At 57.7% G+C, this 23,886-nt stretch overlaps 1 protein-coding gene and 1 pseudogene across 1 annotated transcript in view; both read left to right on the forward strand.

The window, feature by feature from the left end:
- Positions 1-493: 493 nt before the first annotated feature.
- On the forward strand, positions 494-3,133 carry LOC100629834 (large ribosomal subunit protein eL32-like; annotated as a pseudogene).
- A 2,458-nt stretch (positions 3,134-5,591) lies between these two features.
- PRRX2 (paired related homeobox 2) overlaps positions 5,592-23,886 on the forward strand; it is a 44,060-nt gene continuing 25,765 nt past the window's right edge. Inside the window, exon 1 of the mRNA XM_023629118.2 lies at positions 5,592-5,990. Within this exon, the coding sequence (XP_023484886.1) occupies positions 5,729-5,990 (262 nt within the window). The 5' untranslated portion in view covers positions 5,592-5,728. The remainder of the gene's footprint in view (positions 5,991-23,886) is intronic.

A 23,886-nucleotide genomic window follows, 5' to 3' on the forward strand; every position in this document is an offset into this window, starting at 1 on the left:
GGTACATCGCTGGCTTACACTGAGGCTCATTAAATGTGAGCCCCTGCTGTTCTGGAGCACAGCTCTATCTTTGGATTTGCAGGGAGGGCAGAAACATTTTTCAAAAGCGTACAATATTTCAGCCCCTGCCAAGAGCAGAGAACCAGTGACCCCAGCAGGCAATCCCAGCTAGGAGATCCTCAGGAAGGAAACTGAGGCTCGGGAAAGTTATGGCAGTGAGCTGAGAGCCAAATGTCTTGCCCCATTGGGCTCGGCTCTGCTTCCCACAGTGGGGACCAGGTCTGGGATGAGCAGCGAGCCTCGCTGTGGTTGCAGGCTGAGACGATATTTACAGAACCCTGTGATCTGTCATGGTCACGCCTGGTCACGTCTGGGTCACATCGGCCTGTGGTGTTTATGGTTCCCCAGACGTGCAGCAGTGAACACGGTTTGACCTGTGTGCCTCCGCATGCTGTCCCTGCTGGACTGTCTCCTTCAGAGGGGCCTCTTGGGCATGGGGCCACAGGGGCTGGCCAGGTGAGCGAGAAGAGCTGCAGGATCCCGCGTCATCCTTGGTCTCCGTCTCTCTATCTGTGAAATGGGCCCGGTCTTGAGTGATTGACGGTCAAGTGTCTTGCAGAAGTTACCGTTGCTAAAGAATGACACTGATCTAACTCCATAAAAATCGAGAACTGTTCCAGTAGAAAAATGGGCAGTGAGTAGAAACACTTCACAAAGAAGAAATGCAAGTGGCCATTAAATACCAAAAATATTTACCTTCAGCAATAATTCAAGGTATGCAGGTTAAATCAAGGAAATGCCTTTTGAAATTTAATTATCATTACCGCTCTTCCTCGGCACCGCCCACAGAGGTGGCAGCCGTCTTCTATTCGCATCACGCTGTCCTCAGACCCCGGGTGAAGCCCAAGATAATCAAAAAGAGAACCAAGAAGTTCATCCAGTACCAGTCAGACTGATATGTCAGAATTAAGTGTAGCTGGTAGAAACCCGGGCACACTGACAACAGGATGCAGAAAAGATTCAAGAGTGGTTCTTGATGCCCCACAGGGGTTATGGGAGCAACGAGAAAATGAAGCATGCGCTCCCCAGCGGAGACTGGGAGTTCCTGGTCTGCAACATCAAGGAGCTGGAAGTAACAATGTTGCTGAAGTGCCACAAACCTTACTGTGCTGAGAATGCTCACAGTGTTTCCTCTAAGAACTGCAAAGCTGTCCTGGGAAGAGCAGCCAGCCAGCTGGCCTTCAGAGTCACCCCTCCCAATGCCGGGCTTTGCAACAAAGAAAATGAAGAGACAGCTCCTGTGCATGTTTTATTTGTGTTAAACAAAACCCTAAAGATGGCTGCCATAAATAAACAAATAAAAGAGCTCATGTTAGCAAGGATACAGAGGCACTTTTGGAAGTAGAAATTGATACAACCTTTCTGGCTGCTACATGGAACGTTATCAAAAGTCTTAAATCTGCAGAATCTTTGACTCACTATGTTAGTTTGCTATTTGCTACTGTAACAAATTATCCCAAACCTAGTATTCTAGAACAATATAAAGGTATTATCTTACCATTCTGGAGATGAGAAGTCCAGGGCTAAAATCAGGGTGTCCACAGGGCTGCATTTCTTCCTGGAAGCTCTGTGGAAGACACTATTTTCTTGCTTTTTCCAGCTTCTAGAGGCTGCCTGCATTCCTCAGCTCGTGGCTGCCTTCCTCCACCGTCAAAGCCAGTACTGGTCAGTCGAGTCTTTCTCACATCACGTCACGCTGCCACTGACTCTCCTACCTCTCTCTTCCACTTTGAAGGACCCTTGGAATCACATTGGGCCCACCCAGACAATCTAAAACCATCTCCCCGTCTTAGGGGCACCTGATAGGCAGCCTTAATTCCATCTGCTACCTTAACTCTGCTTTGCCGCATCAACAAGCTCTAGGGTTTACAATGTGGGCATCTATGGGAGTCTGTTAACTGCCTACCACCTTCCAGATATCTTATTTCTAGGTATTTATTATTAAGAAAGTAACTCTGGATGTATAGCAATAGGTAATAATGTATCATGAAGCTTTCATTAAGCATAGCAGTAGACAAGACTAATGACACAGTAAGCAAGTTATAAAAATGTTGACACAAGATAGTTCAAATTTTATAATATATATGACTGTCTCTCTCGATCTTTCTAGAATATAGATGTAAGCTAGAAAGATACACTCTAACATTATTTTTAGCTCATTTCTTTTTCTTGTCTTATTGCTTATTCTAGGTCTTCAATTCAACATTGAATTAATAGGATGATTATCTTCAATCTCTTTCATTAAACCAACTTTTAAAAAAGTGTTTCAAATACCTAGTGTGCGTCAGAGATCTCTAGGAGGGGGATATATGTGATTTTTAGTTTTTAAATTTTCCTTATGTTTTCTAAAGTCTCCACAATAAGCATATTACTTCTGTAATAACAAAAGTAAACTTTAAAGAATAAGAAATTGGCACCTGAGCTACATCTGTTGCCAATCTTCTTCTTTTTTTTCTTCTTCTTCGCCCCAAAGCCCCTGGGTACATAGTTGTCTATTTTTAGTCTTGGGTCCTTCTAGTTGTGACACGTGGGATGCTATCTCAGCATGGCTTGGACAAGCGGTGCTGTGTCCGCGCCCAGGATCTGAACTGGCAAAACCCTGGGCCGCTGAGGTGGAGCACATGAACTTAACCACTTGGCCACAGGGCCGGCCCTTACTTTTTTTTTCCCCAAGCACACGAGCTTTTGAGATTGAGGCAAATATGCCTTTTTACTCATGGTCAGACCCGGGATCCGACCTCCGACAGAGCCACCAATTAAGGATCAGCTCCTTTTCCGTGGAATCTTCTCTGGAGAGCAGGCCCCTGTCTGTTCCTCCCCATCTCGCTCCGTAGGGCAGGGCCTGGTCAATAACCACTCCTTGAACCGAGAGCTTCCACACTGGTGTCCGAGTGTCCCTCCACTCTCCACTCTGGGTTAGTATCGCAGGATTCACCTAGATCACCATGGAAGTTATCTATTTTTTAGCTGGATCCCTTTGGGGTGATGCACTCTGTCCTCCATGGGTTCACTGGAGTGTCCTTGGGTGCATTTCCAGGCTGCATCAGGCCTGGAACTCTTCCTCAAGGGCTGAGCTTTGGTCGAGCAGACTATGCCTCTTGCCCTACTCTGCCATCCCTGTACCACCCCAGCCCCACCCCCCAGCCCCCAGCCCCCAGGATTGGCACAGGTAACAACAACTCAATAAGAACAACAATAATGATAATGCCAAATTCACAAGAATCCTTTTGGATTTGTCCCTTTATTACGCCTATCGTACAGATGTCGGGTCAGACTCAGAGAGGACCAGCGAGCGACCTCTCCAAGGCCACACAGCTAGTAAATGGCAGTGAACAGACTCAAACCTGTGTCTCCCCAGCTCCAGAAGCAGAGCTTGCCATCACTGCCCTGCACTACTTCTTGCAATAAGTGTTTAAAAGATAATAACTGTTAACACTTATGGAGTGCTGACTAGGTACCAGGTGCCCCACTTATCAACTTACTTAAACCTCCTAAAGCCCATTTTACAGATGAGGCAACTGAGAGGAACAGGCTAAGCAGTTTGCTAAGACTCATAGGTAGGAAGTGCAAGGTTTGGATTTGGACCCTGGAGGCTGGGGCCAGAGCACCCTCATGCTGCAGAGATGTGGGATATTACTGGTCCATACACGTAGGATGAGTGAATGCGTGAGCGGAGGAAGGAAGCCATTGTGACCGAGAGACCTTAACGCAGCACTTCTCAGCTCTGGGCCTGCTTTACCCATCTGTTCAACAAGAGGCCTGGGACCAAACAATTTCAGTGGTTCTCTCAGCTCTAGAAGGAGCCTCTGCCTTTGCTGCCTCAGCTTCCCCATCTGTCATCCAAGGGGATGAGACTTAGATGATCTCTCAGGCCCTTTCCAGCCCCACAGGCCAATGTCGATGACCCCCTCCCCATGTTCTAGAAACCGGGCCCAGGATTTCGCCTGTGATGGGATCCCCATAGTGCCCAGGAGACAGGCACTTCGTTAGGCCCATTCTACAAGGGAAAAGCTGGGCCCAGAGAGGGAAGGTGACATGTTTGAGGTCACACGGCCGTGCATGGCGGAGCTGGCCTGGAACCTGGTCTCTGACCCAAAGCTGTTCTGGACGCCTCTTCTAGCGTGGGCTCTCACTCTGGGCTCACTGGGTACTCCAGCAGGGGCGAGGCCCTCACACTGTCCCCCCTCCCTGCTCAGTCCCTCATAAAGTGGCCCGGCCGCAGACACCGTGGGCAGCCCTGGGGACCCCCTGGCACCCAGGCTGGGCTCCCAACACCCCCCTGGGAGAAGGCAGGCCATCGCCTCCTTTGCCAACCTTTCTCACTGGACGCTCCTCTGGGCAGCTTTCCAAAGGAGAACCCCATCACCTCCAAACCCTCAACCGACCCATGCGTGCACCTCCGTGACTGCTGTGGCTGACGTCACTTGGGGGACCTCAGCCTCATTTGGGGAGGTGAGTCCTTTCTGGGAAAAAAAAAACCCTGACTCAGGCAGAACCCAGGCTGCGGGTCGGAAGGTTTTCCAGGGTGTGTGCAGGATGGCTTTTCTGTGCCGGAGCTCAGAAAGGACCGTCTCCTGGTGGCTTTCTGTGGCTATGACATCATGGCTCTGTGGTGATGGCGGGGAGGACAGAGCACCAGGCCTCCAGGCAGCCTTTCTGGGCAAAGATCTGTGGCATCTGAAGGGCTAGCGTCTCAGCTTCATCACCAGGGGCATCTTCTTTCTGCTTTCTTGGAAAAACGAAAATAAGAGCGGAGACCCAAGCCTGCCTTCGTCTTTGCCTGGCCCGCGTCTGTCAGTCTGGCTGTCATCTGCTTGTCTGTGCTCTTACAGGACAGGAATTACACTAGGAAGACTGGAGGGAAACTCTTTCCCGCCAGGTTGGTTTTCTTAGGGGAGGGCCTGGCGCATCCTGTGAGTGGGGTCCGAGGGGGGTGAGTGTGTGTGTGAGGGAGATGCATATACCTCTGGAGCTTGAAATGTGCTGCTTTATGGGGGTGAGCCCTGGGGCCAGGTGGCGTGAACAAGGTGGACCTGCATTCTTTCCCGCGGGAGGGACACAGTTGGGGTGCATGGGGGGAGTGGGGGGGAGTTGGGAGTTCAGATCTTCCCTGTCGACGGTGTCAGAGTCGCTCCCCCCATCTCTGTGAAGGACTTTGTAAATGGAACGGGGGAGGGGGCCTGCTAATCCCTCCACTGTGGTCTCCCCAGACACTTGCTGGGGATTTTTTTTTTAAAAAAAACTAAACGCTGAACTTTCCCGCTCCTTAAAACGTGGGTGGGGAGGGTGAAAGGAGGACACCCCTTCCTGTCCCCGCTCCCTGCCCCCAGCCTCGGCAGGACTCGGCGCGGGACCCCCTCCCTCCCCGCAGCAGCCGCAGGGGTTGGGGCGGGCGGCCGGGCGAAGGGGAGGGGGAGGCGGGGAGGCAGGGGGCGAGGTCTGTTTCTAGAAGGGGCGTGTGTCCGGAGCTCGGGTTTTAGCAACTTGGGAGCGAGCGCGGCGGCGGGGAAGGGGAGGGCGGAAAGTTGGTTCCCCCGACGTCAGCGCCGGGCGGGCCGCGGCGGCCGCGGAGCCGGGAGGCGGCCGGGAGCGGGACAGAGCGCGGGCGGCCGGGGCGCGCTCGCTCCGACCCGCGCCTGCACCCGCCGGCCACCCGGGCGCTCGCGGCATGGACAGCGCGGCCGCCGCCGCCTTCGCCCTGGACAAGCCGCCGCTGGGCCCGGGGCCGCCGCCGCCGCCGCCCGCGCTGGGGCCCGGCGACTGCGCCCAGGCGCGCAAGAACTTCACGGTGAGCCACCTCCTGGACCTGGAGGAGGTGGCGGCGGCCGGGCGGCGGGCGGCGCGCCCCGCGCCCAGGGCCGAGGCGCAGGAGGGCGCGGCGCGGGAGCCGTCCGGGGGCAGCAGCGGCAGCGAGGCGGCGCCGCAGGACGGTGAGCGGGGCGGCCGGGGCCGGGCCGGGGCGGCCGGGGCGGCGCGGGCCCGAGAGGCCGTGGGAACGGAATGCGGGGCCGCAGCGGGTGCGGGCGGCCGGCGCCCGAGGGGTGCGAGGCCCGGGGGGCGCAGGGCCCGAGGGGCGCGCGTGGGGCAGGGAGGATGCGGCGCGCCGGCTGCGGGCTCCGGGCCTGGGAAGGGGTCGGCGGCGCCCGCGGAGACGCTGCGGCAGGACCTGGGCGGAGCGGGCGCTGGGCGCCGCCGCCCGTGTGCCTGGCTTGCCCCGCAGCCGCGGCTGTCCGCGGTGGGCTGCTGCGGTGACCAGAGCTGTCCACGGGGGAGGCCGCCGTCTTTTGCCCAGAGCCACCTCAAGTCGTAAGAACTTCAGGCAGCAGCGCTGCCTTTGTGCCCAGCCGGGGAGGCAGCCCTCGCGGCGCCACTCCCAAGTAGCCGGGACAGGGGGGTGACGATTGCCCTGGTACCGCCGGGGAGACTGAGGCTTGGAGGGGAAAATGACCTAACCACCAACTGGGGTTCAAACTCTGCCCCGCCTCCTCCACGACACCAACCCAGCGACTGCCAGGGCGTCCTAAGATGGGCTCCTTGGCTCCGATAGGATGCCTGCTCCGGCCTCCAGTTTGCCCCACTCGCAGCTCCCTAGGTGGAACGGTCCAGCCCTAAAGAGCCGGCTAGGCCGCTCTTCCCCTGCCGAGGTTAAAGGTCATCAGGAAGGGGCTTTAAAAACAAACAACCCACCCAAGTGGCTTTTTTCAAAAAGTCGCACTGGATAGCAGGGTCCTGAGCCCTTGGTAAGAGGCCGGCGCTGTTGGGGGGGCGGGGGGGGGGGGCCGGGGGACACTAGAGCAGGAGAGATGAAGATGAAGCAGGGGCTCCACCCTGGACGGTTCCCTGGGGGCAGAGGGAGGATCGGAGTCCCCACAGCTCACTCACATCCTGGGAGGAGACCACTGCCCGGTCCTCCGGCTCCGGGGAGCAGGCTGGCCTGCTGTTGGCTGTGGCCCCTTAAGAGCCACCTACCTGACTCCAGCGGCCCTCCCACCGGCCCCTGGGGACCCCCACTTCCTGCACCAGCCTCCAGGTCCCAGGGGAGCCCCGGCTGGCTGCATGCCCCACTTCCCAGATGACAGGAGGTGCAGGGAAACTGAAGTGACTGGAGCCTGGTCTGGAACTTCGTCCAGGAGCCCATGTGCCTGTGGGGGATGCCTGCCATACACCTAAGTTCACAATGCACCTCAGAGAGCACCCAGCCGGTGCCAGCTGTGTCCAGCGGCCTCTGGTTCCCTCTCAGTGGCATCCACCACCCTCCAGCCACAGCCACTGGCATCTGTCCTCACCCTCTGGAGTAATCCTGAGGTGTGCAGACCCGTCCCTGGGAGCTGGGCTATCCCTGATAGAAAAGTGGAAGGAAGATGTCTAGTTTGGGCCAGGGGTAGGGTGGGGTGCCCTCTCGTGTGGGAGGAGGGCCCTGCCAGCCTGAGTTTGTTTGAGGACCTCAGGTCTCATGGGAGGAGCAGCTGGCTCGGAGCCAGGCAGAGGAGCGGTCTCTGATTTGACCCGGATGACGGGGGGACCCCTGGGGGTCAGAGAGAAAAGGATGAGCAGATTGAAGGTGAAGCAAGGAAGGAAGGGAGAAAGGAAGGAGAGGAGGGAAGGGAGGAGTACAGGAGTGATGGGGAGAGAAGGAGGGCCGCCCTGGCGTTTTGTACTCAAGCCCCAGCCAGGGGATGGGGCCGTTTCTGCCCTGGCCCCTGACCGTGGGGACAGGCCGTGTAGGGCCTTGCTTCTCCTGGACACAGCATAGAAGGTCTCCAAACGGAAGGTTTTTCTGGGGAGGCCCAAAGCAGCTCTTGTCAGCTGGGGACATGAGTGCCTGGACAGGGCCACTGGTGGCCCCCAGGTGGCTGGGCGGGTAGTGGGCATCCCTGGCAGATCCTGGGGCCGGGCCACCCTCAGTGGGAGCCCCGGAGGCCTGCAGGCTTTTTCCTGAGCAGGGGCTTCTGCACAATGGGGAAACCCAGCCCCTGGGGACAGCGGATGCGCTGGGCATGGGGTCAGGTCCATCTGCCCCCAGAGATTGGCATCTCCTCCTTCATTTGTGAGGGACAAGGGGCCACAGGCAGAGTCAGAGCCAGGCTCAAGGTGGGCTGAACGATGTGCTCAGGGCTGCCTCCCACCTTGGCACCTGCCCAGCTCTGCCCTGGGGACAGGCGGTCCAGCTGGGTGCTCCTGGCCCACGGGGAGATTTGCTCCGGGCCTCTGCAAATTGAAGCCAACGTGGACAATATGGAGAGTTCTTCAGGAAGTGAAGAATTCCGATGTACAAGGCTCTCTTGTGTGTGAGATTATGTCTTTCCTATTCATTTTGGGTGTTAAAACACCCTTTCTTTTATGAAATAAGGGGTAATAACTGGAAATTGTTTTATTTTAATGTCCTTACTTGGCAAAATTAAAAGGAGGTAACCCTATACTCATTCCTCAGATTGAAAACACATCACTAGTCCATGAAATCCAAATGTTTTCTGTAGCGTCAGCCATCTCCCCAAGGCCAACTGGGTGCATTCCAGGGGTGCCCGCTGCCAGGCGACGTTCCCCCGGAGAGGCGAGGGAGCAGGGTGGGGGCTCTGTGTGGCTGCCCCCAGGCCTGCGAGAAGCCCTCGGCTTGCTCTCTGAGTCTGCGCCGCAGACAGAAGGTGGACGGAGGGAGCCCGGCTTCCTGCTCTCCTTCTCTGTTGGGCAGGTGCCCCTTCCCACTGCCACTGACTGTGGATTCCCAAATCTGCCAGAGAAGGGACCTTCCATCCCCTCATCCTGGGGAACCCAGCACAGATCCCTGGACCCCTTTCCAAAGCTGGCAACAAACCTTCCGGAAGCTGGGACTCTGGACCCCAGGCCGGCGAGCAGGTGTGGGCCTGGGCTGTGCTTGTCCTCCAGTCCTGGGCCCGCAGGGAGCGCCTCGCTGAGGATTCACACACGCTCCGAAGGGAATTTTCTTGGGGCTTCTGGAGCTGTTTCCGGGTCCAAAGAAAGTGACTGACACCAGAGAAAGATAGGGACTCCCATTTAGAAAACTATGGGTGAATGGGGAAACTAATGAGTTATAAAATTGAGATATTTCCAACTTGCCAGGTTAGCAGGCTCAAAATTTTTAAAAAAATAGTTTTTAATCTTTTGTTTTCACATAGCCACCCATAGATAGAACCTGTTCTTGCCAATGGTTTTCCCAGACCCGGCTGCCCCCCCGGAACTGGCCGGGAAGGCTGTGCCTTTGCTGGTGACTCAGAGCAAACCAGGGTCTCGGGTTCCTCCCAAATCAAGTGCTGAGGTCCGTGCCGGGCGCCGAGCTATGCCGGGCACGTTAGGAAAATAAACCCTCGTTCGCTGCCTTTGCGATGACTTACAACAAAAGAAACCACATTAATAACTGAGATTTTCTTTAAAGCCTTCCCTCCTGTGGGCAGGGCGGAAACAGGGATGCGGACACACTGGGAAAATAAACACAGCCTGGAGCCGGGTGGCCGAGGCCCCCAGCCCTGGGAGGCTGCCAGCCCCGCAGCGCTGGTACCTGTTTGGGAAAACCTCAGGACCGAGCGGGTACACCTCCAGAGATTCGGGACAGTGGGGCGCTTGGAGTCCGAGGGCACAGGCTGAGCCGGGAGGGGCTGGAGCCCTGGATGGGGCTGGGCTCCCTTCACAGAGCTGCTCCCTGATCCGCGTCTGCTAAGGAGGTGCCAAGGGAGAGTCTGATTTGGGGTGGGGACCTGCTCTTCCTCCTTGCTAGTGGTGGCAGGCAGGGCTGAGTGTCCAAGTGGAGAGCCCGAAGGGACCATTGAGTTCGAGAGACTGACAGACGCCTCCAATTTTGAAATTTTTATTGTGGTCAAAGATACCTAACGTAAGATTTACTATCTTAACCATTTTCAAGCACACAGTTCAGTGGCACTAAGTACATTCGCATTGTCGTGCAACCATCACCACCATCCATCTCCAGAACTTTCCCATCTTCCCAAACTGAAACTCTGTCCCATCAAACACTCACTCTCCTTCTCTTCTACCCCTGGACCCTGGCACCCACCATTCTCCTTTCTGTCTCTATGAATTTGATGACTCCAGGGACCTCATTTAAGTGGAAGCGTACGTTTGTCCTTTTGTACCTGGCTTATTTCCCTTAGCCTAATGTCCTCAGGGTTCATCCATGTTGTGGCATGTGTCAGAACTTCCCTCCTTTTTATGGCTGAATAATACTCCACTGTGTGGGTGGACTGCCTCTTGTTTATCCATCATCTGTTGATGGGCACTTGGATTGCTTCCGCCTTCTGGCTGTTGTGAATAATGCCGCGAAGAACATGGGCACACAGGTACCCCTTCCAGTCCCTGCCTTCAGTTCTTTGGGATTGCCGGGTCATGTGGTAATTCTGCTTAATTTTTTGAGGACGCATCCTACTGTTTTCCATAGCTGACTTCCGTTTTTCACCAGCCTCGCTGTAACTGGCCCTGCAAGGTGGCAGTGTGGCCTGTGCAGCTGGAGGAGGGAGCCGGGAGGAAGGCGGCCGCCGAGACAGGAGCGGGGCTGGTGAGGAAGCGACAGAAGGGTTTCTTCAGAACCCGGCCTTTCAGACCAGCCTGCTTTCCTTCCCTCCTTCCTTCCTCCCTCCCGTCTTTCCCTTCACCCATTTCCTGGGGTCACAAGCCATCTGCCTTGAATGAGCCCTGGACGGGGGTCAGGACACCTGGGTTCCAGCCCTGGTTTTTGCTGCCATCTCCATATGGGACCTTGGGTGTGTCACATCCTTTCTCTGGGCCTCAGTCCCCCAACTGAACAACGGGAGGCAGCACAGGATGTGTGTGAGGCCCCTCCTGTCCCCTCATCGTGATATGACCCAGGCTGAGAAAGTGACCTGTGATGGGGCCATCTCCCCGGGAACATGGAGTCTCTGCGGCCGGGGTCCTGGCTGCACCTGGCCCTCAGACAGGTGAGGGGTCTCTCAGCACATGCCCGGGGGCAGGGAGGGAGGAGGGTGAGGGAGAGGCCGAGGAACCAGGCCTAGAAGCTGAGACCTCCCCGCCCCCCCACCCCAGGCCTTCCATCCGAGAACTGCTGGGTCTGCCAGGGTGGCTGGGGGATGCACGCTGGTCCGCATCCCTGGCTTTGCGTCAGCAGCCAGGGCACTTGCTCTTCAGTTTATTGCTCCTGGTTCCAGGGTGGTCTCGCTCCTCTTTCTACTAGGTCATCTGAGGGGAGCTGGGGGGCCTGGCACAGGGGCCTCGGACCGGCTAGCACCCCCAGAAGGGCCCTTCCCTGTAGGCAGAAGCCCAGCAGGGCTGGAACTGTCACTGTTCCTTGTCAGAAGTCTCCGGAAAAGTGACTTTGGAGCAGTTGTGATAATGCCGGCTTGCACGCCACCCTGGAGGCCTAAAATCCCCCTGAGGCTCAGTGTTGCCATCTGTGAAATGGGAACGGTGGACAGTGATGTCCTTTCTGGGGGCGTGGTGGGTGTGGGTGTGAGGGACCGTGCCTGGCCCATAGCAGGTGCTCAGTAAAAGGTCCCTGTTCCAACTCGCTGAGATGCTCGTGGCAGGCAACCGTGTGAATAAGCGGGACTGGTGAATTGCCATCCCCTTTCTCGGAGGCCCAGAGAGGCAAAGCAAGCTGCCCAAGGTCTCCCAGCTGGGGAGGGAGGTGTGAGGTGTGTTTTCAGATCCCAAGTCCAGGCCTCTCTCTCCCACACAGCTTGGTGTTTGGAGGGGAAGCCCCACCTGGTTGTTGGGGAGACCAGGGCCAAGGTTTGTTTGGGAAACTCGCGGGGGCAGGGAGGCTGGGGAGACGGGCCCTGTGGGCTGGCATGGGGCGGGGCTGCTGGGAGGGACCTGTGCCGTGAGAGGGCTTCTCAGTGGGCAGAGACGGGAGGAAGGGTTTGCAGTGGCTTGTCCTGGGCAGGGATGTGAGGTCAGCCTGGACGAGGCAGGACTTGGGAACCTTTTGCAGTGTCCTGGACTCAAAGTATGGTGGCTGACCGTGGTGGAAGTGGACCTGGGGGCTGATCTAAGGGGGAGCCAGTGCTTCCCCCAAATGCATCCTACAAACGGGGCATTGGCATTGGAACCCAGCCAGGGTGCTGCCCTGTGGTCGGAGCCTGTGGGAGTGGAGGACAAGGGACATGCCCGTGATGGAGCTGCAGGAGGACGTGAGGGGGCGTGCTGACAAGGACCGTGACCCTCGTAGGCACGTTAGCCAAGTGCTCATGGAGCGCTGGCCGGGGCTCCACTGGCCTCACCCCGCCTTGTCCTCCCACCAACCATAGAAGTGGGTCGTTTTATTTTTTCCTCTTTATGGAGAGGGAAACTGAGGCTCAGAGAAGTCAAGCTACTTGCCAAGGTCACTCCTCCCCCATGAAGATGGAATTCCAGCCCAGGCCTGTCCTGTCCTGAAACCCCTGCTCTCTGCCACTTTCTAAAGCCCTCCGGGGAGCCCCTGGAACGCTGGGTGGTCCGGCCAGAGATGTCCACTCCCAGGCAGGTGTGGGCTGCATTCCAGGAGCCATGAGGTGGCCAGGGGAGGGGTCCCCTCCATCTCCTCAGCAGCCTGGCTCCAGTCACAGGCCTGTGGGAGATGAGTCAGGCCTGGCAGCATCGGGACTGCTCGGCTTTGGGGGCATTGGGAAGTATAAGAGGGGGTCCTCTGCTCCTCATGCCCAGAAACATCCAGAATGGCCTCCCTCACCCTCCACAGGCCAGTCTCCAGCTGCCCGGACATGGGAGAGCTGTGGAGGGTCACTGACTCTGAGGAACATCGATAGGACAGGCGCCCTTTTGCAGCCCACTCCCAGCTCTCGTACTCACTCATTCATTCATTCATTCAACAGTCATTTTCCGAGCACTGACTGTGTGTCCTGCGTCAGGCCTTGAGCTCCTACCATCCGCCCTGTGGTTCCCAGACTTTCAGATTTCAAGGCCCGGGGGAATTTCCAGGAACGAGGAACTGGCATAGCACGGGCAGTTTTGAAAGTTTGCCAAGAAAAGCCATTTACACACAATGACTACCATCTTTTTGCCCTTATCCGTTTATCCAAGGAAGAACCTGCAGCATCTTAATCCCAGAGCAAAGAATGTTCTCAAAACTGACTTAATTTTGCTTAACAAAAAGTTTGCAAAGTGCCCCTATTTTTCTCATTTTGTGGTAGGTCGGTGAAGACCTTGTCGTGGGCTGGCATTTGGGAACCACATGGTGGACGGGCTTTCCCAGACTCCCAGACACAGAGACGCACACACCCGCCCACCACACACACACACCACCCCCATCGTCAGGGCTCCGATCCAGCCCCAACGATCAAGTTCAGGTTCTTGATGGCAGGGCGGTCGCAGGCATATGAGCAGCCATGTTGTGCTGGACCGGGCCCAGGGTCGAGGGCCCTCTGCAAGGTGGTGCGTAGGAGAGCATCGCACAAGCTTCCTGTTTAGACAGAGGATCGGGGAAAGTTACCATGCCCAGCTCCCATGCCCAGCAGAGGACAGGAGACAAGGTGCCCGGCAGCCTCCAGGAACTAGGCGAGGGGACCCGGGTCAGAGCAGCCAACCTGGGGACAGGGGCAAAGCCTGCCCTGGCCAGACCCCGGGAATCGCGGCATCCTAGATGTCCTGGGGATGGAGGTGGTTGAATGACTCCTATGCTTGCTCTGTCGCTGTGAATCTGGCCCCCTTGCTCTGTGTCCTTCCACATCTGGGAAGCTGCTTGTTCCCAGCCCAGCTTCGAGGGGCCACCGTGATGACAGGATGCCATCCACATGGGGCCCTTTATGGTTAATGACATCTTTTATTGCATCCTATAAAGAAACAGGCTCTGGAAGACATTATTTTTGTCCCTCTTTGTGATCCATTCTGCTTTTCTGTGCATGGGAGGGGCAGCCGGGCCCTTTGGGTTTGGGGGGCAGTGGGAGGGGTTAGGAGGGAGCAGGGGCAATGAGTTACGGAGAAGCCAAGAAGCTGGGACCCCGAGGCCGGAGAGGTGGACAGGGGGCTGCTGGGTGGATTGTGGTCTTTGGAGCAGGTCCTGGAAGGGAGCAGTGAAAGAGCAGGAGGCCCAGGGGCTGTGAGACCTGGAAGCTTCCACAGAGGGTCCCTCCACCCGAGGGCTGAGCAAGCAGCTCGGTTGCTTGAGAACTGACAGGTGAGGGTGTGTCGCCTCCCCTGACATTGCTGCCCAGGTGGTAGTAAGACTGCCCTGGACTAGGAGTCATGAAACTGGAACTTGCTAGGCCCTGCAGCTCAGGACACACCCTGTCACTGGTCTGACCCTCAGTGTCCCCATCTGGGGGGAGGGGCTGGACCATCTGTTTGCCAATGTATAGTCCCGGGAATCAGTGCATTGGAATCACCCACATAAACTGCATGTTCCTGGGCCCCGCCCCACCCCATGGAATGGCACTCTCTGGGGCCCGGGCCTGGGCATCTGCATTTATCAGGGCCCCCAGTGATTTGTATGTGCATTAAAGGGAAAGTGTCGCTACGCTCTGGAAGGCTCCTTCCATCCTCGGCACCTCCATCCTCCTCTTCAGTTGGCCTGAGTGGAAAATGGTCCTCTTGGGGCGCTGGAGAGGCCCGGCCTAGTCGCCATGGGAAGCCCGAGGCTGGCATCGATCGGAATTACCTGGAAGGCTTGAGTATACGGCGGAGGGTCGGGGGGAGCTGCTCCGTAGGCCCAGCCCCAGCATCCCCAGAGACCTGACCCACTGCCGGGTCTAGGAGGGAACAATTGCTGTCCGCCGTCCACCAGCATTCATTGAGCACCTACTGAGTTCCAGCTCAAAGCAGCCCAAAGAGTTGGAATGAAAGGGGTGTTGTGATCGGGGGAGATTTCTGTCCGTCCCTCTCACGCATCCTGACTCTCTCCAGCTGTGCTCAGCCGGAGGGGGGTGGTCTGGGGGCTGGGGTGGTCAGAATCCTCATGACTGAGCTGGGGGTCTCTGTCACTCTGGTCACTGGAAAAGCCCCTCCCAGCATCCTGCGCCCCTCAGTCACCCTGCCCCTAGATCCTGCAGGCTCCCCTCGCAGGGGGCCCCTGGGGTCGGGCATCCGCTGCCCCCAGGAAGGGCAGCCACTCCACCGGGCTTCGTCCACTGGCCCCCTACCCTGTCTCCCTGTCTGGCCTCCCTCTCCCGGCCTCCCCTCTCGCCCTGGGCGCAGACGTTTACACGCCAGAGATGGCGTTATTAAGAATGACATTTAACCAGAGCTGGAATTAGCGCGCGGACGGCTGCGAACCTCGGAGTCAAAGCGGGCGCCGCCGGGCCCCGAGCGTGGCCCCCTGCAGCTGCCCCGCCGGCCCAGGCCTGGAGAGCGAGCGCACCTCCTTTCATTAGACTAACAAATAACACGTAACCCAAAACATCTGTTAACAGCAGCCCCTAATGCTCTCAAGATGGGGCCGCGGGCGGCCGGTCCAGCCCCGGGCAGCCAGGAGCGCGGGGCTCGGGTTCGGCTGCCCACGCCCCTCCCCGGGGGGTGCGGGGCTCTGCTTCTCTGCTGGGCCTCCCCCTGCACCCGATGGGACCTGGGGGCCTCCTCCAGTCGCTCACCCCTCTCTTCCCGCCATAAGACTCCGTCGTCCAAGGGTCTGCTGATGGGGACAGTGACCCTGGAGAGCAAGCAGCACAGCCCTCTGCTGGAGGAGGGGCCCGGACCAGCCGTGTGACCTCAGCAGTTTCCGCAAGAGGAGAAGAATCGTGCCTCCTTGCAGGGTAGAGTTAAGGATTTAGGGAAATGGTGGAAGCAGAGGAACACGTGAGAAGTGCTCAGAAAGGGTATCTGCTGTTATGATTGCAGTTGGGGAAACTGAGGCTCAGAGAGGTGAAGGGACTTGGCCGGGGTTGCACAATGGGTGCAGAAGCGGGGCTTGGAGCCTCAGAGTCTGCACCCATTCCCGACCCCGTGAAGAGCGAGTGCTGTGCTGACTGTGGTGGACGTTCAAAAGTGGGTCTGACGCAGCCCCCTGCCCTCAGAGGGCTTCGAGGCTACAGCCAAGGGCAGAGGAGCTCACCTTTGAGAGCGGGAGAAGTGGGAGAAGAGGCAGGGCGGCACTTTGTTCCCTGACTCCCCCCATGATGAAGCCCCTGAAACAGGCCTTTTTGCATTCCGCTGAGAGACCGCGTGTTGAACTCCGTGCCCCAGCCCCTCCCCCTCCACGATACGCCTTGCCTTTTGGTTCCAAGAAAACTGGCTGGGATTCATTAATTCACCCATTCATCGACTCATTCATTCAGTGCACACGTGTGTCGTTTGGAGGCCTTGTGCTGGGAAAACCCCAGGGGACAGGCAGGAGCAGGTCCCTAACTGGGGGCTGGAGCACGAGGGCGGCGTGGCTCCCTGCCATCCGGCTCTGCGCGTCTGCCTGGCTCCGAGCTCAGCGCTCCAAGTGCAGCCTCTTGCTGAATTCTCTCAGCAGCTTCAGAGGGAGGGGAAGCATTATGCCCATCTTACAGATGAGGAAACTGAGGCTCAGAAAGGCAAAGTGACTTGCCCAACGTCACCCAGGAAATATGAAATGATCCCCAGAGCCCAGGTACAACACTGACCACCCTTTGCCAGGCCCCCAGGTGTCCATGGAGGGGCAGTGTCCTCTTGCCGGAAGCAGCCCCGGCCCTCCCAAGAAGGGACTGTGCCTCCCGCCTCCCCGGTTCTCACCCAGAAACCTCTGCAGTGCCCTTAGGAAGGTGCCATGTTCCAGGGGCACACTTGTGCAGAGCCTGACCCACAACAGCCAGGCAGGAGGGCGCTGGGCTGCGCTGGGGTGGAGGGCCTGGGGCTGGGGGCGGGGAGGGACCCCCGCGTTTGGGAAGCACATGTTTCTGAGCGACATCCTGTTTTAATTGGGAGGCCAGTCTCTCCCGTAGAGTGGGCTGCCCTCCACCACATCCCCCAGGCGGGGAGAGTGTCAGGGCTGGAAGTGGGGAGTTGCTGGAGACAAGAGGTAAAAACCCACTATGCTGCTTTCACTGGGGAGGCGAAAGGAAAAGGCGGAGATCTAATGTGGCCAAAAGCAGGGTCATTGTTTAAAGAAAACTTGCTTTCCATTGCAGCGAATTCAAGTCTGGGGCCGAGCTCCAAGGGGCTGCCTTTAGCAGGAGCTGGTTTCTCTCTCAGGGGGGCGAACATGGAGGAGGCGTCCTATGGACACGCTTGCCTCCTTCCTTCCTCCCACAAATGCTCGTCGATCATCTACTCCATGCCGGGCTGCGGGCTGGATACTCGGGTCCCAACAGGGAACAAGGCAGGCATGGTCCCCGCTAGGAAGGAGATGTCCTGGCTGCTAAGAGAAGAGAGGGGGGCTCCTACGTGGTCTTGGAGATTCAGGGAAGGCTCCCTGGAGGAAGCGGAGTTTCAGAAGGGACCTAAAGGATGAGTGTAGTTAGCCAGAAGAGGAGGTAGGGAAGGATGCTCCACGTGGAGAGAACAGCAGATACAGAGGCTCTGAGGTGAGAAAGAGATTGGCTGTCCGAGGAGCAGAGGGGGTAGGAGGGAGCAGGGTGGGAGAGGGCCAGTGAGCCAGGCCTGGCTCAAGATTTGCAGTTTTTATATGAAGAGTGGTGGGAATGCTTTCTGTGCACCTGTGGGGGTCTGGAATGTCCGGAGCACCCAGCCCCCCCCACTGGTGCTCCTGGTGAGTGAGTGTTCCCTGTTGTGTGGGAAGCGAATGGTTAAACTGGGACCAACAGTTGGGTCCCAGCTGCCCAGAGTGCCCCTGTGTCCAAAAGAGCTGATCACAAGCCTTAACTGGCCACCTCAACCCAGCTGCTCTGAGATCTGAGATCCTGAGTCAGGGAGGAGAGGCTCCAGGAGCCATTCAGAAGCAGAGGCAGGCAGGGCCCCACGCCCAGCGTCAGGCTCACCAATCCGCCATTTGCAGAATGTCTGCGCTGAAGTCACAGATCCAACCCTGGGGCCCCGTGCCAGAGGTACACAACGGCCCTGAGATAGAAGTTTGACTAGCAGACCCGTCAACAAGATGAGCAAGGTCGGCCCGGGCTGCCTGGCTCCGGGTTCTGTGCCCCTGGATGGATGGAGGGAGCTGGGGACGCTTGTGGCTGAGTCAGGGACGTGGAGCTTGATGACGGTTGGGAGGGGCTTGTGAGTGTGGTCATCTTCACCCTTGTCATCATCAGTGCGATCCCAACAGTCGGGACCATTCATTGTGCACCTACTGTGTGCTAAACCCTGCATGGGGGTCATCTCATTCATTCCTCCCAGATGCTCTAGCAGGTAGGCAGTCTTACGGCCCCATTTTCCAGACGTGGAAGCTAGGACCAGAAAGATGGCCTATGTATTGAGGACTTGGGAGTGCCAAGCCTTAGGTGTTTGTCTTTGGGGTGTTCCCCACCCCTGCTGGCCTGGAGCCCCCAGGCAGTGCTCACTCCGACCTCACCTGGCCCTCCAGGCTTCTGCAGGAAGGGAGAGGTCAGAGATGTGGAGACACTGGAGCGGAGGGCTGCTGGGCAGAAGCCAGAGCTGTGCCCCGGCCCAGGCAGGCCAGGACCCCGGGACAGGGAGAGCCCAATTGTCCCCCATGAGGCTCAGTGGTGACACAGGCAGAGAAATGGAGAGCCGGCCCCAGAGAGTTCCAGTGGGTCCTCCGCCTGCTCAGGGCAGGATATGCTGCTCGTAGGGGCCTGGCTTGACCGTGGGATTCTGGCCCCGGCCTCACTCCCACTTACTGGGTGATCTTGGAAAGTGCCTCATTTTTCTGAGCCTCAAATTCATTGTCTGCAAAATGGGCATAATGATGGTACGCGAGGCTCGGGTCGTTCAGAGGAGTTGATGACGTCAAGCAGTGGGGGCTCGGCTCTGGGCCCCCCTGGCCTCGGGAGGTGCTCCGTAGACACCAGTTTGTTCTCACTTTCACTTTTCCTGGTTCTCGGAGGAGGAGGCAGATGTGTGGTTTAGGACCGTTAAGCCCTCTCCACAGATGGAGAGGCCCCAGTGCCCAGCTGGTACCTAACTATGCTTTCCAAAAAGGAGACAGGTTATCCAGCTCCATGTGCCCCCACAACACACACAGGGGCCCAGACCCCTCTGCCCCTGCCCAGCCCTGCCGGGGGCCTGGGGTCCCCTTTGGAAGGATGGAGCTGGTTTTCTGCAGCCGCAGCCTAGCTGGAACTGACCGCTGCTCCCATGCAGAATGAGCATCTTGCTTTGTTTTCCATGGCACAACTGTAACCATGTACAATTTCATGACAAATGCAGGCTGTAAAACACAACACAACTATTTTTATAATGTGGCATTTGAGGTTAAAAATTCAAATTAGAGATTAATTGCAACTTCGAGAAGGTCTGTGGATAAGATGGCCGGAGGAGGAAGGCAGAGAGATTCAGATGTGCTCCCTCGGGCTCTCGCCACATGTCTAGAACATGCACACGCACACACATGCACACACTCACACTCACACACACTCACACTCAGCTGATTCCTGGGCTCCAGCAAAGCTGGTTTAGACGTGGTGCTTGCACGGTGCAGAAGCTCATCTCGATACTGGCTCTTTTCTCCGCCCAGGCCCCCGATGTCCCAGTGGCCAGCAGCAGCATGTTCCGTGATGGCCGAGCAGCCCTGGGGTTTGTGGAGGTGGGTGGCAGGGGGAAATTCGAAAGAAGTGAAGGAGTCAGGTTTACTCCATCGGGTGACAACTCGCAGCTTCTCCCTAAACCCTCCCTCCACCCCCCAAAACCAGAAGCAGACGGAAATCTGAGTGAAGAGTGGATCTGCAGACAGGGCAGACAGCGTGGGATGGAGCTCCGCTCAGGGAGGAGGGAGGAAAGCTGGGCGAGCCCCATTCCAAAGAGGCCAAAGGTGGGGGTGGCCCCTTCGGCACCCAGGGGCCAGCTCAGAGTCCCCGCAGAAGAACCCAGGCTCTGGAGAGTCCGTGGCGGCTTCAGGGATCTGCGGGGATGGGTGCAAATTTTTGTTGCAAAACCAGGAGCCACAGGAGAGGTTGGGAGGGTGGGGCTGCCCTGGGCACCAAAGATTTTTCTCCCTCCACCTTCCCACGGGTCCAGGAAGGTCCCTGAGGAGGAGGCCTGGTCCTGGCCACGAGGGCAGTAGCCCCAGGAAGTTGGTAGCCAATGGCTGGAGCCTGGTTGCCTCCTTGTGTGCCCAAGGGGCCCCAGGGAGAGGAGGTCCAGAGTGGAGCCAGCAAGTCAGACTGACTCCAGTTAGCTCCCTGGGGCAAGGGGCTTTCTGAGCCTCAGTTTCTTCATCCGTAAAGTGGGGATAATGACAAGTGAGGATGTGGAGATAAGGAAACACTCCCATAGTCCTGGCACATGGCCAGCTGCTGCTTCTGTTATCATTACTGCCATCGCTATTATTAGCAACTCACATGTGGGTTTCTCAGAGCGGGCCAGGGAGGACCCAGCCACACCCCTGGCAGCTGCTGGTCCCTAGGGTCCCTCATCTCCCCAGCAAGAGGATGGGAACGGCCCCGATCCAAACCAGCTCCATATTAAGGCAATAACTCTCCCTCCACCCCAGCCCCACCCTGGGGCGGGGCTGTGAGAGCTGGGCCTGTTTGTTCCCATTGTGGGTTGGCATGGTCAGGGTGAGATGGAGGGGAGGGGGTGCAGGCAGAGTCCCGGCCCCTCTCTCAGCAGAAGCTGTGTCCCTCCTGGGGGACCGCTCGGGGGTCTTCAGCACAGCGCTGTCCAGCCTTGGGCACAGCAGACAAACGACAGTTTGGGCCACCAGAGCAGGGTCAGGGAGAGCCCAGGGGAGGGGCTCTGGCTTCCAGCTCCACTGTGAGACCTCAGACCATTGCCTTCATCTTCCCCCTCCTTCCCTGGCTGTGCCAGTGCCTGCCACCATTAAATGTCACTTTGGGTGAAGTTACTGTCCACAGGGAGCCCCTGCTGGGACCCCCTTTCATAACAGTAACAAGTCATCCCCCCAAAGAGGCCCCCATTATGATCTTAGCCCAGAGCATGCATGTTCCCTCTCATCTTTACAGAAGGTTATCAAAATTCCCATTTTACGGGTAAGAAACAGAGGCTCCTCCACTCGACGTATATTTCTTGAGCCCCGACTATGTGCAGGCACTGGGCGGACATCCACCGTCAGCCCGTAGGAGCCGCAAGGTACCCGGGAGGCAGGCAATTAACTGATAATGACACAGACAGGGAACTAATTGCAGTGCCAGCAAATTCCACCAAGTCGAGAAGCACAGGGGCCTCCGGGTCTCAGAGTCGCCACCCTAAGGCTGCACAGCCAGCACCTGGCAGAGGTGGGATTCGAACCCAGGATCAGACCCCGGGGTCCTCCCATCCCTGCTGTGCCCTCAAGGCTCTGTCTGACAGCCCCAGGCTGTTAACAGGCTGCAAAGATCTGCATCCGAAACTAGTTGGGAGAGGGACCCATGACCAGCCCATATGGCGTGGGCGGGGCTGGGAGCGGAGCAGAGAGGAGCCACACGTCCCTCCGGCGCGATGCTCAGAGCAGACTTGGGGGTGGGGGGGTTTCCCGAGTCGGGGACACACTCCTCTGGTCCTGCTGGGGCAAGGGCGGGGGTCCAGGTATAGCTGGGGAGGACTGTCCCCTACGACGGATAGAAAACAGGCCCCAACTACCTTATGCAAAAAGATAATGATGTGTAAACCGAAAAATCTAGGGTGGGGACGTGAGGCGCCTGGATCCAGGGTTAACGCAGCGGAGCGGCCAGAATCTCCCCGCCGCGTCCGGCTGGGCAGCGATTGGACCCCGGCCGCGGAGGGGCCGCGCTGATTGGCCCAGGGCTGGGCGTGGCGGGGCTTCGGCCGAACCCCTTGGACCAGGAGCGGAGGGCAGCTGCTCTCCGGAGGGTTGCGCCTGGACCGAACAGAGGTCACATTTTCGAGGAAGCGTTCCCTCCACGGGGCCCCGCTTTATGGCTTCACGTGTCTTACCTCACCTAATCCTCACAGAGGGACCTTTATTATGCCGCGTTATAGATGAGGCAGCCGAGGCTCAGAGAGGTCAAGTAAATCCCTCCAGGTCACCCAGCTTGAGGATGGGAGCTGGAACTCACTCCAGGGTATCTGCCTCAACCATGACTCTCAAAGTAACGAATGTCCATCCAGGAGGCCTGGGCAGCTGGCACTGGCGCTGCCCTTCTGCCATCTCGTCTCCCTCCACCAGGGCATGCAGCCGTGTCACTGCGGCCCCACCATCTCTCTTCCTGGGCTGAGTGCCTGTCTGGCTCGGTGGGTCTGTCCAGCTCCCGCAGGATCTGAGCAGCCCGTGAGCTGGGCTGAGGGGCGGTGGCAGGAGGGGGCCATCACTGCCTGGGCTTGGGGCGCTCGGCTGGTTGAGGTCTTGCTGGGCTTAGGGCCCCCTTCCAGGAGCAGCGTCCCCCTCCCGTTACATCACACACTCCGTGGCGAATATACTTTATTCATAGAGCAGTGGTGGACGTCAGCTGACCGGTTGACAGGCCATCCTGTGCGGCCGACGTTCCACCAACCGTTTGTTCGTTCCCCTCTGCCTTGTATTTTTGATGCGGGGTCGGTGAGCCGAGGGTCAAAAGAAAGATTTCTTAGACTCTCAAGATCTGGCAGTAGTGCTCTTTTATTTAGAGAATAGTGTGGAATGGGGACAGGACCCATGGGCAGTCAGAGCTTCTCCTGCCGCCACTTCTGCTGCCACCGCTGGCATGGGGACAGGACCCATGGGCAGGCAGAGCTGGTGCGTGAGGACAGGACCCACAGGCAGTCAGAGCTCCTGCTGCTGCTGCCCTGAGTTGAGGGTTAGGGCTAATTTTATAAGGCATGGGTACGTGACTTATTTTTACTGGAAAAAGAAAAGATGATGTAAAAAGTCAATAAATGATTTCGTGCAGATGGGGTCTGGTTATTGTGCGGTCATATAACTTTAGATATGAATCTGGCCATATAGATCGGCATGTAGGTGAGGATGCCCTGGGCTTCTCTCCCTGGGGCAGTCCTAATTCATACCATAAAAAAAGTCCACTGGGTCATATAGTTTGGCATGTAGGCCAGGTCACCTTGGGCTTCTCTAGCTGGGGCAGCCTTAATCCACATCATTTTGGAACCAATAAAAAACTGTATTTCAGGTCTTCCATCTTCCCAGGCCTTTGAAAGCTCCTGGGCCTTAGGCATGGTGGGCCTAAAGGCTAACCAGGGCTGGGCTGTGGGTCATTCATTCATTCATTCATTCATCCGGTGTTTATGGAGAGCCCACCTTGTGCCAGGCACCACTACAACACAGAGAACCCTGGGGAGGGGGACACAGGGAAATAGGCTGGCGTGGTCCAAGTTTAATCAGTGATGGTGAAGTGGCTGGGGGAGGCAGACGGTCCCCGAGACTCTGGGGCAGTGAGGGGAAGAGTCCTACAGGTGAGGGCTGAAGACTGGCTGGGCCTCTTGAAGAGCTGGGAAAATTGTTTCCAGCCAGAGGGAACGGCATGTGCGCAGACAGGAGGTGACAGAGGGTGGCCAGCAGGAGGCGTGTGAGGGGCAGGGGGCACCAGGTGAGGCTGGGGTCGGGGCAGGTGGTGAGGCTGCAGTGTACACTCTGGTCTGGCGCATTGACTCTTCTCTGGGTGTTGGTCAGGACTAGGTGAGGAGAGGAGGCACCGAGGCCACGGATGGAAAGAGGTGCTCCCCGCGGGGCAGGCTGGGCCTCCCTAACTTTTGCTCCCTCCGTGCCTCGCTGGTCTCACCCCGGGCCAGGGCCTGCTCCTTCAGAACAAGTTCCCTGCTCATCAGCGCCCCTCCTCCACCCAGTACCCCCTCCCCTCCTCTCTGAAAAAACTCCCACATCCTGATGTTTTTGAGTGGGGGGCCTAGGTGGGGCCGATGGGGGCGCCTCGCAGAATGCTAATGAAATCAGAGGCGCCGGCCCGG

Source organism: Equus caballus, chromosome 25, assembly GCF_041296265.1.
Source record: "Equus caballus isolate H_3958 breed thoroughbred chromosome 25, TB-T2T, whole genome shotgun sequence".
NCBI classification, from domain to species: domain Eukaryota; kingdom Metazoa; phylum Chordata; class Mammalia; order Perissodactyla; family Equidae; genus Equus; species Equus caballus.